The sequence below is a fragment of the Oncorhynchus tshawytscha genome, linkage group LG24 (assembly GCF_018296145.1).
Source record: "Oncorhynchus tshawytscha isolate Ot180627B linkage group LG24, Otsh_v2.0, whole genome shotgun sequence".
Classification (NCBI taxonomy): domain Eukaryota; kingdom Metazoa; phylum Chordata; class Actinopteri; order Salmoniformes; family Salmonidae; genus Oncorhynchus; species Oncorhynchus tshawytscha.
The window spans coordinates 2068258-2081116 of NC_056452.1; the positions used below are offsets into that span (position 1 = coordinate 2068258).

General features: G+C 44.6%; 1 protein-coding gene across 1 annotated transcript; it reads right to left on the bottom strand.

Annotated features, from left to right (window-relative positions):
* Positions 1–224: 224 nt before the first annotated feature.
* Positions 225–11948, bottom strand: LOC112223329 (leucine-rich repeat, immunoglobulin-like domain and transmembrane domain-containing protein 1). The gene is made up of 4 exons (XM_024386327.2): positions 11260–11948; positions 10296–10756; positions 8697–9002; positions 225–1446 (listed from the first exon to the last, which is right to left on the bottom strand). The coding sequence occupies exons 1-4, from the start codon at positions 11379–11381 to the stop codon at positions 383–385; spliced, it is 1953 nt and encodes a 650-aa protein (XP_024242095.1). The 5' UTR covers positions 11382–11948; the 3' UTR covers positions 225–382.
* Positions 11949–12859: the final 911 nt, after the last annotated feature.

Genomic DNA, 12859 nt, shown 5'->3' on the forward strand with positions numbered 1-12859 from the left:
GAGTATAGGATATGTGTGGGTGGCTTTGGTGAGGCTGAGAGAAAGGATTAGGTGTGTGGGGACGAGGTTTGTGTGTGGGGCTATGGTGAGGGTGAGGAGTGTGTGTGGAGCTATGGAGAGGGAGAGGAGTGTGTGTGGAGCAATGGTGAGGGTGAGGAGTGTGTGTGGGGCTATGATGAAGATGAGGTGTGTGTGTGTGGCTATGATGAAGATGAGGTGTGTGTGTGTGGCTATGATGGGGATGATGTGTGTGTCTGGGGCTATGATGGGGATGATGTGTATGTCTGGGGCTATGCTGTAGAGGAGTTGTGTGTGTGGAGATGTGTTGAGCCAGAGGGTGCGAGTGTGGGAGATGGCATGGGGAGGGAGCTGGAGCATGAAGTCAGCAGAAGTACTCGTTGGGCTGACCCTCTATCTTTGCCGTGGCCTCAGAGTCCAGACTGGATCGGGCCGACAGCAGCCGGTTGGACTCCTCAGGGTTGAGTCTGGTCAGGTACTCACCCTCCAACCCTTTAGCCTTGGTTCCGGGGGACAGCGTCTCAAAAGTCACATACGAGTCCTGGATGTCCTTGGACTTCTTGCCCCAAATCTTCTGGATGCGCCTCTTGAGCGCACCACAGCAGACGATTACGGTGAGTGGCACAGCAATGACACAAGCCACGGTAATCACGATGACGTTGATGAGCTTCTGGGTGCCAGCGGCACTGGCCGCCTCGTCGGTGGAGAAGATGACACACTGCTCCTTCTTGGGGATCAGGCCTCGGACACACACACAGGCAATGTACTTAGTCTTGGGCACCAGGCCCTCGATGAAGACCCGATTCTGACCCGCTGCCACGTTGATCTTGCGCATGTCTCTTTCGCCGAAGACGGCATAGAGCACACTGAAGGCTGTGGTGTTCTTGGCCTTGGGCGCCCGCCAGTTCAGGGTGATGGTGTTCTCCGTATCGCCCAACACCTTGACCGAGCGAACTATCCGGTCCGGGTCATACTGGGCCTGGGCCAGGTTGCTCAGGTTAGTCTTCTCCAGCTCCAGGAGTCCGTCTGGACTGGGCAACTTGGCTGGTCCAGGGGTGGCTCTATCTGCCACACTTCCCACTACCACACCTTCAGGCTCAGGGCTGGAGTCCACAACAGCAGGTGGGGGTTGAGGGTTGGGGGTGGGAACCACTAACCTATCCACCAGTTTCTCCTGGTATGCTGCCTTCCCCATCCCGTTGGGTTTGTTGACTTTGTTTTTTTTTACAGTAGCAGCAACCACGCTGGTTTGGTTGTTGTTATTGTCGGGTTTTGGGGGAGCATCAGAGACAACCAGGGAGATGATGGTCTCTGCATTTCCGGCGTAGTTAGTGGCCTTGCAGACATACTTCCCTGAGTCACGGTAGGACACGGCTGGGACACTGAGGATGGACCAGATAATGCCTTCCTTGGAGTTCTCCTGCTGGACTGTAGAGCAAGAGAAGAGACATGGACACATTATTAGTCAGAGTAAAAAAATGTAAATACTAAAAAGTAATACAAAGACAGGGGAGATTCCCATTTAAAGTGTTTTTTAATGCAGGGGCCATATCCACAAAGCGTCTCAGAAAAGGTCCTAGGAATCCTGTTAAAACCTTTTAAGACAAACTCTGAATAATATCAATTTGTTAAAGTTTATCTCAGCTGGTAATCACGACAGTTTAAGGTACTACAAAGGAAAGATAGTGATGATGCTCATTGACATTGTTGCAATTTTGTTATTGTTTTTATTTAACCTTTATTTAACTAGACAAGTCAGTTGAAAACAAATTCTTCTTTTATAATGACGGCCTACCCCAGTCAAACCCGCCCCTAACCCACCAACGCTAGGCAGATTGGGAATCCCATAGGGCGGCGCACAATCATGATACAGTCTGGGATCAAATCAGGGTCTTTAGTGACAGCACTGAGATCTTGCGCTGAGATCAAATCAAATTGTATTGGTCACATACACATGGTTAGCAGATGTTATTGCAAGTGTAGCAAAATGCTTGTGCTTCTAGTTCCGACAGTGGAGCAATATCTAACAATTCCACAACAAATACCTAATACACACACATCTAAGTAAAGGAATGGAATAAGAATATATAAATATATGGATGAGCAATGTCAGAACGGCATAGGCTAAGATGCAATATATAGTAAATAATACAGTATATATATATATATATATATATATGTAAACATACGTAAACATTATTAAAGTGGCACTATTAAAGTGACTACTGTTCCGTTTATTAAAGTGGCCAATTATTTCAAGTCTGTATGTAGGCAGCAGCCTCTCTGTGCAGTGCCTTAGATGCAGCGCCTTAGACCACTGTGCCACTCGGGAGCCCCAAATAAAGGGGAATAACTAATTGCAACGAGGCATTGTGTTACGCCCTGACCTTAGAAATCCTTTTTATGTCTCTATTTTGTTTTGGTCAGTTGGGGTGGGCATTCTATGTTTTGTGTTCTATGTTTTCTATTTCTTTGTGTTTGCTGGGTATGGTTCTCAATCAGGGACAGCTGGTCTATCGTTGTCTTTGATTGGTAACCATACTTAGGTAGCCTTTGTGGGAGGTTGACATTCTTTATGGCACTTAGCCTTAAGCTTCACGGTTTTGTTATGTAGTGTGTATTGTTTTGTTCGGCGGCTTATCTTAATTAAAGAACATGTACGCTCACCACGCTGCACGTTGGTCTGCTCCTTCCAACAGCCGTGACAGAACCTCCCACCACCAAAGGAACAAGCAGCGTGGTGAAAGGGACTCCTGGACAGATGAGCAGCGCTATCTGGAGTATGAGACAACCTAGGAGGAGATAGAGAGGTGGTCGGTTGACCCAGGGAGAGTGCCGGAGCCCGCCTGGGATTCTCTAGAACAGTGCGAGTAGGGATACCGGAGAATGGTGTTGGCGACACGAAAATGGCTGGCAAGGAAGCCCGAGAGGCAGCCCCAAAAATGTTTTTTTTGGGGTGGCACACGGGGAGTGTGGCAGAGTCAGGTAGTAGACCTGAGCCAACTCCCCATGCTTACCGTGGCGAGCATGGGACTGGTCAGGCCCTGTGCTACGGGGTGATGCTCACGGTGTCGAGGCGGAGCATTCACAGGCCGGTGTGCTTGGTGCCAGTGTCCCGCATTTGCCGGGTGGAAGCTGGCATCCAGCCAGAATGGGTGGGGCCAGCTCTGCGCTCGAGACCGCCAGTGCACCTCCACGGCCCAGTGAATCCGGTGCCTCGGCCAAGCAAGAGGCCTCATGGATGTCTCCCCAGCCTGGTGAGTCCTGTGCCTGCTCCCAGAGCCAGAGTCGCCCTCCTGTCCGGAGCTGCCAGAGTCGCCCTACTGTCCGGAGCTGCCAGAGTCGCCCTCCTGTCCGGAGCTGCCAGAGTCGCCCTCCTGTCCGGAGCTGCCAGAGTCGCCCTCCTGTCCGGAGCTGCCAGAGTCGCCCTCCTGTCCGGAGCTGCCAGAGTCGCCCTCCTGTCCGGAGCTGCCAGAGTCGCCCTCCTGTCCGGAGCTGCCAGAGTCGCCCTCCTGTCCGGAGCTCCTGTCCGGGAGCTGCCAGAGTCGCCCTCCTGTCCGGAGCTGCCCTGAGCTCGCCCTCCTGTCCGGAGCTGCCAGAGTCGCCCTCCTGTCCGGAGCTGCCAGAGTCGCCCTCCTGTCCGGAGCTGCCAGAGTCGCCCTCCTGTCCGGAGCTGCCAGAGTCGCCCTCCTGTCCGGTGCGCTGCCAGAGTCGCCCTCCTGTCCGGTGCGGCCCCTCCTGTCCGGAGCTGCCAGAGTCGCCCTCCTGTCCGGAGCTGCCAGAGTCGCCCTCCTGTCCGGAGCTGCCAGAGTCGACCTCCTGTCCGGAGCTGCCAGAGTCGACCTCCTGTCCGGGAGCTGCCAGAGTCGACCCTCCTGTCCGGAGCTGCCAGAGTCGACCTCCTGTCCGGAGCTGCCAGAGTCGACCTCCTGTCCGGAGCTGCCAGAGTCGACCTCCTGTCCGGAGCTGCCAGAGTCGACCTCCTGTCCGGGGCCCGCTGCAAGGGTCCCCAGTCCGGGATCAGCGGCGAGGTGGAGCGGTGTCCACGTCCCATACCTGAGCCGCCACCGTGGATAGATGCCCATCCAGATCCTCCCCTATAGGTTCAGGTTTTGCGGCCGGAGTCCGCACCTTTGGTGTCACGCCCTGACCCTGTCTACACTACCTGTGGATGTATTTCAAGGCCTACCTTCAGACTCTTTGCTTGACATCATGGGAAAATCCAAAGAAATCGGCAAGACCTCAGAAAAAATTGTACACCTCCACAAGGAGAAATGTCCTCTGGTCTGATGAAACAAAAATAGAACTGTTTGGCCATAATGACCACCATTATGTTTGGAGGAAAAAGGGGGAGGATTGCAAGCAGAAGAACACCATCCCAACTGTGAAGCACGGGGGTGGCAGCATCATGTTGTGGTGTGCTTTACTGTGGGAGGGACTGGTGCAATTCACAAAATGGCATGATGAGGGAGGAAAATTATATGGATATATTGAAGCAACATCTCAAGACATCAGTGAGGAAGTTAAAGCTTGGTCGCAAATGGATCTTCCAAATGAACAATGACCCCAAGCATAGTTCCAAAGTTGTGGCAAAATTACTTAACTTCTTATGGTATAGGGGACGCTTGCGTCCCACTTGGCCATAAAAACAGGGAAAATGCAGCGCGGCAAATTCAAATAAATTGATATAAAAATCTAACTTTCATTAAATCACACATGTAAGATACTCAATTAAAGCTACACTCGTTGTGAATCCAGCCATGTCAGATTTTTAAAAGGCTTTTCGGCGAAAACATAAAAAGCGATTATCTGATGATAGCAGTAAAAACAGTAAAAAAGAGGGTAGCATATTTCAACCCTGCAGGTGCTACACAAAACGAAGAAATAAAATATAAAACATTCCTTACCTTTGACGAGCTTCTTTTGTTGGCACTCCAATATGTCCCATAAACATCACAATTGGTCCGTTTGTTCGATTAATTCCGTCCATATATATCCAAAATGTCAATTTATTTGACGCGTTTGATCCAGAAAAACACAGCTTCCAAAATGCGCAAAGTCACTACAAAATATTTCAAAAATTGCCTATAAACTTTGCCAAAATATTTCAAACTACTTTTGTAATACAACTTTAGGTATTTTTAAACGTTACTAATCGATCAAATTGAAGACGGGTCTATCTGTTTTCATTAGAGGACGAGAGGAAACTAACGCTATTTTTCAAGTCTTGGCCAACTCTCAACAGCATTACCCTTTTCCAGGATGGCCCTACTTCTTCATTGCACAAATGAATAACCTCAACCAAATTGCAAAGACTGGTGACATCCAGTGGAAGTGGTAGGAACTGAAAACTAGTTCCTAAGAAATATTGTTTGCCAATGAGAAATCAGTGAACAGACAGAGACCTCAAAAAAAAAAACGGTTAGTCCTCGGGGTTTTGCCTGCTACATAAATTCTGTTATAATCACAGACATGATTCAAACAGTTTTAGAAACTTCAGAGTGTTTTCTATCCAACTATACTAATAATATGCATTTCTTATATTCTTGGCATGAGTAGCAGGAAGTTGAAATTGGGCACGCTATTTATCCAAAAGTGAAAATGCTGCCCCCTATACCTTAATAAGAATTTAAGGACAACAAAGTCAAGGTATTGGAGTGGCCATTACAAAGCCCTGACCTCAATCCCAAAGAAAATGTGTGGGCAGAACTGAGAAAGCGTATGCGAGCAAAGAGGCCTAAAACCTGACAGCGTGCGTTACACCAGCTCTGTCAGGAGGAATGGGCCAAAATTCACCCAACTTTTTGTGGGAAGCTTATGGAAGACTATACGAAACTTTTGACCCAAGTTAAACAATTAAATGGCAATGCTACCAAATACTAATTGAGTGTATGTAAACTTCTGACCCACTGGGAATGTGATGAAAGAAATAAAAGCTGAAATAAATCATTCTCTACTCTTATTCTTATTCTATACATTTCACATTCTTAAAACAAAGTGGTGATCCTAACTGACCTAAGACAGGGAATTTTTACTAGGATTAAATGTCAGGAATTGTGAAAAACTGAGTTTAAATGTATTTGGCTAAGGTGTATTTAAACTTCTGACTTCAACTGCGCATGTATCGCTAGCTGAATACATTAAATGGTTAAGAAATCTACCACTCTATAGACCAAGCAGACTAAGACGTGAACCGGATGTTGCAAAATGGTTTAAAACTACAACTCTACCAAAGGACAAGACTAGAGAACGTGAGGACCCTGGTCACCACATTGAAATGGTTACCACTTTATAGACCAAGCAGACTGAGGTATAAGCCGAATGTTGCAAAATGGTTATAAACTCAAACTATCGATCACTACAGAAGAAGCAAATCCTAGACATCGCGTTATCAGTCTGCAGATGAAAACGTACGTAGCCTAGGATGAGAACACCAACAACCTCTGAAGCATTCTAACGGGATGAACTCAAAAGAACTACTGTACAGGTTATGTCGAAGTATCTATTCTTACCACCACGAGCAGGAGCTCTACCTAAGGATATGTTGATCTCTGGTGGCCGAACCAGAGTCGTACACCCAACAACTGTGACCAAAGGATTTGGACAATCAAGGACAGCTCAATCGTGAATGTATAAATTGCATTCCTTTTTCTGAATGAGCGGTTATTAGAGTGCTTAAGATGTTTTATTTTCATGAGCGTAGCCTCCCATAGTCCGGTAGAGTTTCTCCTTTGTCTCCCTTTTCCTCCCACTCCTCTCTCTGAAATCTCCACCGTGTATAACCAAACTGTTCTGTTAATCTTCGAGAGACTATTTACTGTATTATGTTAGTGTGTATTTTGTAATTGTTTAATTAGTTAGTAAATAAATCATTGAGCCAATTTGTGTATCGCTGATTCATCAATAAAGTGCAGACTACAGAAAATTACGAGGTTCAGAATGACTGATGAGGTAATAATACATTAATACACTGTAATCGATAAGATATGAAAATATCTGAAGAGAGTTAAATTCGGGAAATAATAACTCTAAACAACATTTTCCCATGGTGCCCTGACTTCCTAGTTAATTAATGTGTACATGATTAATTTAATCACATAATAATTACACATGGAGAATTGATTTGATAATATAACAGTCTTCACTTTAATGATAGTCACGTCATGACAATGATATATGATAAACAGAGTAGCAGCAGTGTATATGATGATTGTATGTGAGTCAGTATAAATGTATGTGAATATTATGTGTGCGTTAGATAATGATGGAGTGAGTGTTTGTCTGTGTGTGTTGTTGTGTCAGTTTGTGTGAGTGTGTAGGGCCCTATGAGTGTGTATAGAGACAGAGCAAAAAAATGAAATAAATACAAGGGTCAACTCAGATCGTCCATGTAGCCAGTTGTTTGCTATTTAGTTAGCCATTTAGTAGTCTTATGGCTTGTGGATAGAAGCTCTTCAGGAGCCTTGGTGTCAGACTTGATGCACCAGTACCGGTTGCCATACGGAAGCAGACTTCCGTGGATGGCAGGGAGTTTAAGCCCAGTGATGTACTGGGCTGTCTGCACCACCCTCTGTAGCACCATCTTCTTTGAGTTTGTCATGGGTGATTGTCCTTAGTGTCCTTGTTCCTGTCTATGTGTTAGGTTTCACAAGTATAGGCTGTTTCGGTTTTCATTACGTTTATTGTTTTTGTAGTGTTTGTTATTGATTCGTGTTTTACGTTCGTTATTAAACATGGATCGCAATATACACGCTGCATTTTGGTCCGACTCTCCTTCACACCTAGAAAACCGTAACAGAATCACCCACGACAAACTCAAAGAATATGGCTGCCTAAATATGGTTCCCAATCAGAGACAACGATAAACACCTGCCTCTGATTGAGAACCACTCCAGACAGCCATAGACTTTGCTAGATAACCCCACTAGCTACAATCCCAATACATACACACCAAAACCCCAAGACAAAACACACCACAATACAAAAACCCCATGCCACACCCTGGCCTGACCCAATACATGAAGAAAAACACAAAATACTTAGACTAGGGCGTGACAGTGCACTTGTGTGTGGATCATTTTAAGTTGATATGCATAAAAATGACTTCATAATGAGATGATACATTAGTGCATTATCACTTAACTACCTACAACATATTTAGCTGGCTAGAAAAAAAAGCTTAAAAAAAGGCTTTTACTGCATTTTGCCTTTGTAGGGCCTTTGTAGGGCAGTTACAGTTGCATTACTGCTTATTTAAGTAAGATTTATGAAGTCAAGAAGCTAGGACTACTAGCTAGCTAGCTACATTGATTAGCTAGGTTCACAATGTAAACAAAAGCAACTTGTGTAATTAGAGGATCATTTAGTACAAACACTAGCAACAATTGAATGAGTATTTGAAAAACACTGGACAAAATATATTGTAGTTATACATAATCGATGGATATGGTACAGTAGAAAATATAATAAATATGCTCTTCCCCTGTGCTCCTCTCCGCTCTCAAAACAACGTGCTCTGTGCAGCAGGTAGAACAGCACATTGATACGACGCTGATGGCAAAGAAATGCAACGTGTGTAGTGGAGCTAAAGCGTTATAGTGGAGCTGAAGTGTTACAGTCACACAGACATAGAGAGAAAGGAAGAGAAGCAAACATACACAAATCCCTTGCTGACTCACCTGTCCCGTTCAGGGCTTTCCCTTCCGCCCTGCGCCAGGCCAGATCCGGGCTGGGAACGCCAATGGTCCCGCAGCGCAGCAGCACGTTGTTTCCCACGGCGCTGCGGACGTGCGCCAGCGCTGTGTGGACGCGTGGCGCCTGGCACCTCCGCAGCTCGGCATCGCTGAACAGAACACCTGACAGGCTCTCGGGAGCTGCACAGCGGAGGCGTGTGTCGATTAATGCCACAGAGAACGTTGGCAACTTCTGGAACTGGACCAGGTCATACAGGCGGCAGTCACACAGCCAGGGGTTGTCATGGAGACCTGGATGGTTCAAGGTCAACTCATTAAATCACATGGCAAAATAAAATTGAACTCTGAATTCTGTGATGAATAAAATAAAAAAGGATACTAATGGGGATTGGTGGGGTCAGAGGAGAACGTAAGAGTTACAGTATGAAGTGGGGTACACAATATAAGAAGGAACCAGAGTTTTTCCTGGTTGGGTAATGAAAAACTCCTTGGCCTGGTCTGTTTACAAACACATCGTGAATGAAAGGAATGACAGTGTCTCTCTGGTTACACATATGGCTACAGATGACTGCTGTGGATGTCTGTGTGAGGATTACTTACATTCTAAAATAAACTACAATGACGGGTGTGCTGATGACAACGATAATGACCACGGCAACGATGATGGTTAAATTGGGATTTAGGCAGTTATTGAACAATATTCAGATCATGTTGGCTTTTTCAGAAGATTTAGGAACTTAGCACACACATTTGTCTTTATATCGCTTTTTTTTCTCAATTTCGAGGGATTTTTCAATCAACAACTCTGAGTGACTAAAATAGATGTAGTTTACTTAAGCCATTTTTTAAAAACTCAAGTGTTTTTAGGATCGGTAAGTTGACTGAGAACACATTCTCAATTACGGCAACAACCTGGGGAATAGTTACAGGGGAGATGAATGAGCCAAATGGAAGCTGGGGATGATTAGTTGGCCAGTTTGGAAATTTAGCCAGGACACCAGAGCTAACACCCCTACTCTTACAATGAGTGCCATGTGATCTTTAGAGACAACAGAAAGTCAGGACACCAGTTTAACATCCCATTCAAAACAAGACACCCTCCAACCATGCTTAGCTTTAGAGGCAAGCCAGCAGTGGTATGCAGGTTGGTATGCTGCTGGCCAACGATGATGACAATGATGATGACAACAATAATGACGACGGCGATGATGATGGTTAAATTGAGATTTAGGGAGTGATTTCACAATACTCAGATCATGTTGACTTTTTCAGAGGATTTGGAAACATATCACACATTCGTTTGTATACAGTATCTCCTTTTTTCTCCATTTCGAGGGATTTTTCAACCAACAACTCTGAGTGACTGAAAAAGATGTGGCTTACTTTACTTAAGCAATTATTTATGATGGAAAACATGCCTGATCTGATTGTATGATTGTCTTGTGGTTTTATATTAGGGATGACTTCTAGCCACATCTCCCTTGTAAATGAGAGTGCATCTCAACGGTACATGCGATCACCTGGTAAATTATGAGGAAAAAAAGGAAAAAGGAAAAGAAATGTTAACAAATCTCTCTCCCTTACCAAGTATCATTTTGGAGTTCTCTGGGCCCTGCACAGGTTTAACTGTTAGCCAGGTGGCGAGCACCTCAGCCGGAACAGTCAGAAGGTTGTTGCTGGACAGATCCAGGTAGGTCAGGTTTTTTAAATAAATTGTGGCGTCTGCGGGAACTGAGGTCAACTGGTTGTTGTGCAAGTCGAGCAGCGTGAGGCTTGACATATCCATAAGAGACTCCCAGGGGAACGCGGTGAGGGCATTCCCATCCAGTCGCAGCTCCTCCAGATTTAGCAACCCACGGAAACTGTCCGGCTTGAGAGAGGACAGCACATTGAAGGACATCCAGAGGAACTCCAGATTGGGGAGGTAATTGAAGGCTTCGCTCGGTATACGATGGATGGCTGTTTTCTCAATTCGCAGCTTGGACGTGTCCACGGGGAAACTGGCAGGCACAATGGAGATCTCGGGGTCATTGCAAATTACACTCCTGAGGAAACAACGGGATGTGTTATACCTAGGCTTATGTTGTTTAAATAAAAATGTGGGAGGAAAGGAACACAAATATTATTATTATTTGAACTTTTTGTAAAAAGAAACTGACATATTTGGTGTGAATTATTTATGTGAAATGTCAAATTGGGTTTTGATACAGGCTATTTAATACAGGCTGTGTCAATTATAGTAAATTAATTCAAAAGCCTACATGTAGGACCTAACACTCTCACTATAAACTCAACTCAGAGAGATTGTCAGAGATAGAGAGTTGGTCAACGTGCCTTTGCAAGATAATCCTGCATTAAATAAAATTGGACATCATGCACTCCCAATAATTTACTTTGTCCACATGCTGATTTCGCAGTGAAGGTCCAACATCTGTAATCGTGCGAGAAAAGTATCTTAAATTAAACGGAATGCGTCTGCACAAACAAATAAAAACATGCACATAAAGCGATACATTGGTTGATTTTGTCATTAGTTTCTTCTACTCACCTGGCCATAGATCCATCACTTAGGTTGTGAAAAAAACAGCTACACTGTGACGGGCACGCGCTCACCGAGGAGGGTAGCGCACCTGTCGCCAGGTAGAGTCCCAAAACGAATGCGAGGAACATTTTGGCCCACTTTTATGCGTGCACTGCACAGCTAGCCTGCATGCACCCAGTCAGCACCCACTGAAGCCAAACAGATCCGCGTTTGTCATTTACTGAAATATCATTTGCACGGTTTTGTCCCACGGCTTCGCTGTCCCATAGCGATCAGACTGCTATGAGTCCCGAGATAAGAAGGATAGACAAGGATTAGCGAAAGGACTGCAGTCTTTTCATCTGGATGCATATTTCATCCTGGAATCCGATAGGCTGCGCAGAGACGTCCCTATTTATTATCACACAAAATACATCCGAAATTGTCATAATCCACTGTGATATTGTTTGTCTTTTTTCTCCCCCACAAATTCAGTTTGTTAATTTGAACCCTGCCGTGACTGGTTGTTGGGCTGCGCTGGTTTTGCCAAGGTGTGGCACCGTGGTAAAATTGGTTTGAGATTCGATGTTGGCCAGACATTCGGACGTTTAAACTTTAACAGCTCGCAAACGACTTGACCTACATAACTCAGGTTAGGCTCTTTATGAAAGAAAAAAGGTGTACAGCATTGCACAGGTTTTATTTGACCGATTCCGACCCTAGTTTCACAATCAAAAGGCCGTTGGATTATGAAACTGGGTTCGGATTTGACCTGAAAGCTAATAGTTAGGGACCATCAACAAAGTGCATGATCACAATATACAAATTGCAATATCTCCTCAACCGCGTCATTTAGCAACCAGGTTTCAACTGTCAATTATTCCTCACATAGAGCAGCATGTTGCACACTCTTTTGTTTTCTCATAAAATGATTAAATTAAATATATATATATATATTTATAAAAAACACTTACAATTAAATATCCGGTTGATCACATGACCTAGACACCTCAAAACAATGTTGTATTGTTCAAAGAGACACACGAAGTATGCCCTTTGGTCTCATTAAGCGCTTACACGGTTTTATGAAACTTTAGAAGTCCAATGGCTCACGTGACTTAGCAACCTCATTTTAACTGCCCATTGTTCCTTGAATAGAGAGACATTTTGCACTCTCTTTAGTTCTCATAAAATTATACATTTGATTTATATATACATACAGTTGAAGTCGGAAGTTTACATACACTTAGGTTGGAGTCATTAAAACTCGTTTTGCAACTACCCCACAAATTTCTTGATAACAAACTAGTTTTGGCAAGTCGATTAGGACATTACTAATTGTTGTAATTTTTACAACAATTGTTTACAGACAGATAATTTCAGATATAATTAATTGTATCACAATTCCAGTGGGTCAGAAGTTTACATACACTAAGTTGACTGTGCCTTTAAACAGCTTGAACATTTTCAGAAAATGATGTCATGGATTTAGAAGCTTCTGATAGGCTAATTGACATAATTTGAGTTAATTGGAGGTGTACCTGTAGATGTATTTCAAAGCCTACCTTCAAACCCAGTGCCTCTTTGCTTGACATCAAAGGCAAATCAAAAGAAATCAGCCAAAAAA

Coding starts and splice junctions, on each gene's coding strand:
- LOC112223329 (XM_024386327.2), bottom strand. CDS start 11,381: ATGTTCCTCGCATTCGTTTTGGGACTCTACCTGGCGACAGGTGCGCTA. Junction 10,757..11,259: donor AGTGATGGATCTATGGCCAG/GTGAGTAGAAGA, acceptor TTGTTTCCTCAG/GAGTGTAATTTGCAATGACC. Junction 1,447..8,696: donor GAAAGCCCTGAACGGGACAG/GTGAGTCAGCAA, acceptor CTTGCTCTACAG/TCCAGCAGGAGAACTCCAAG.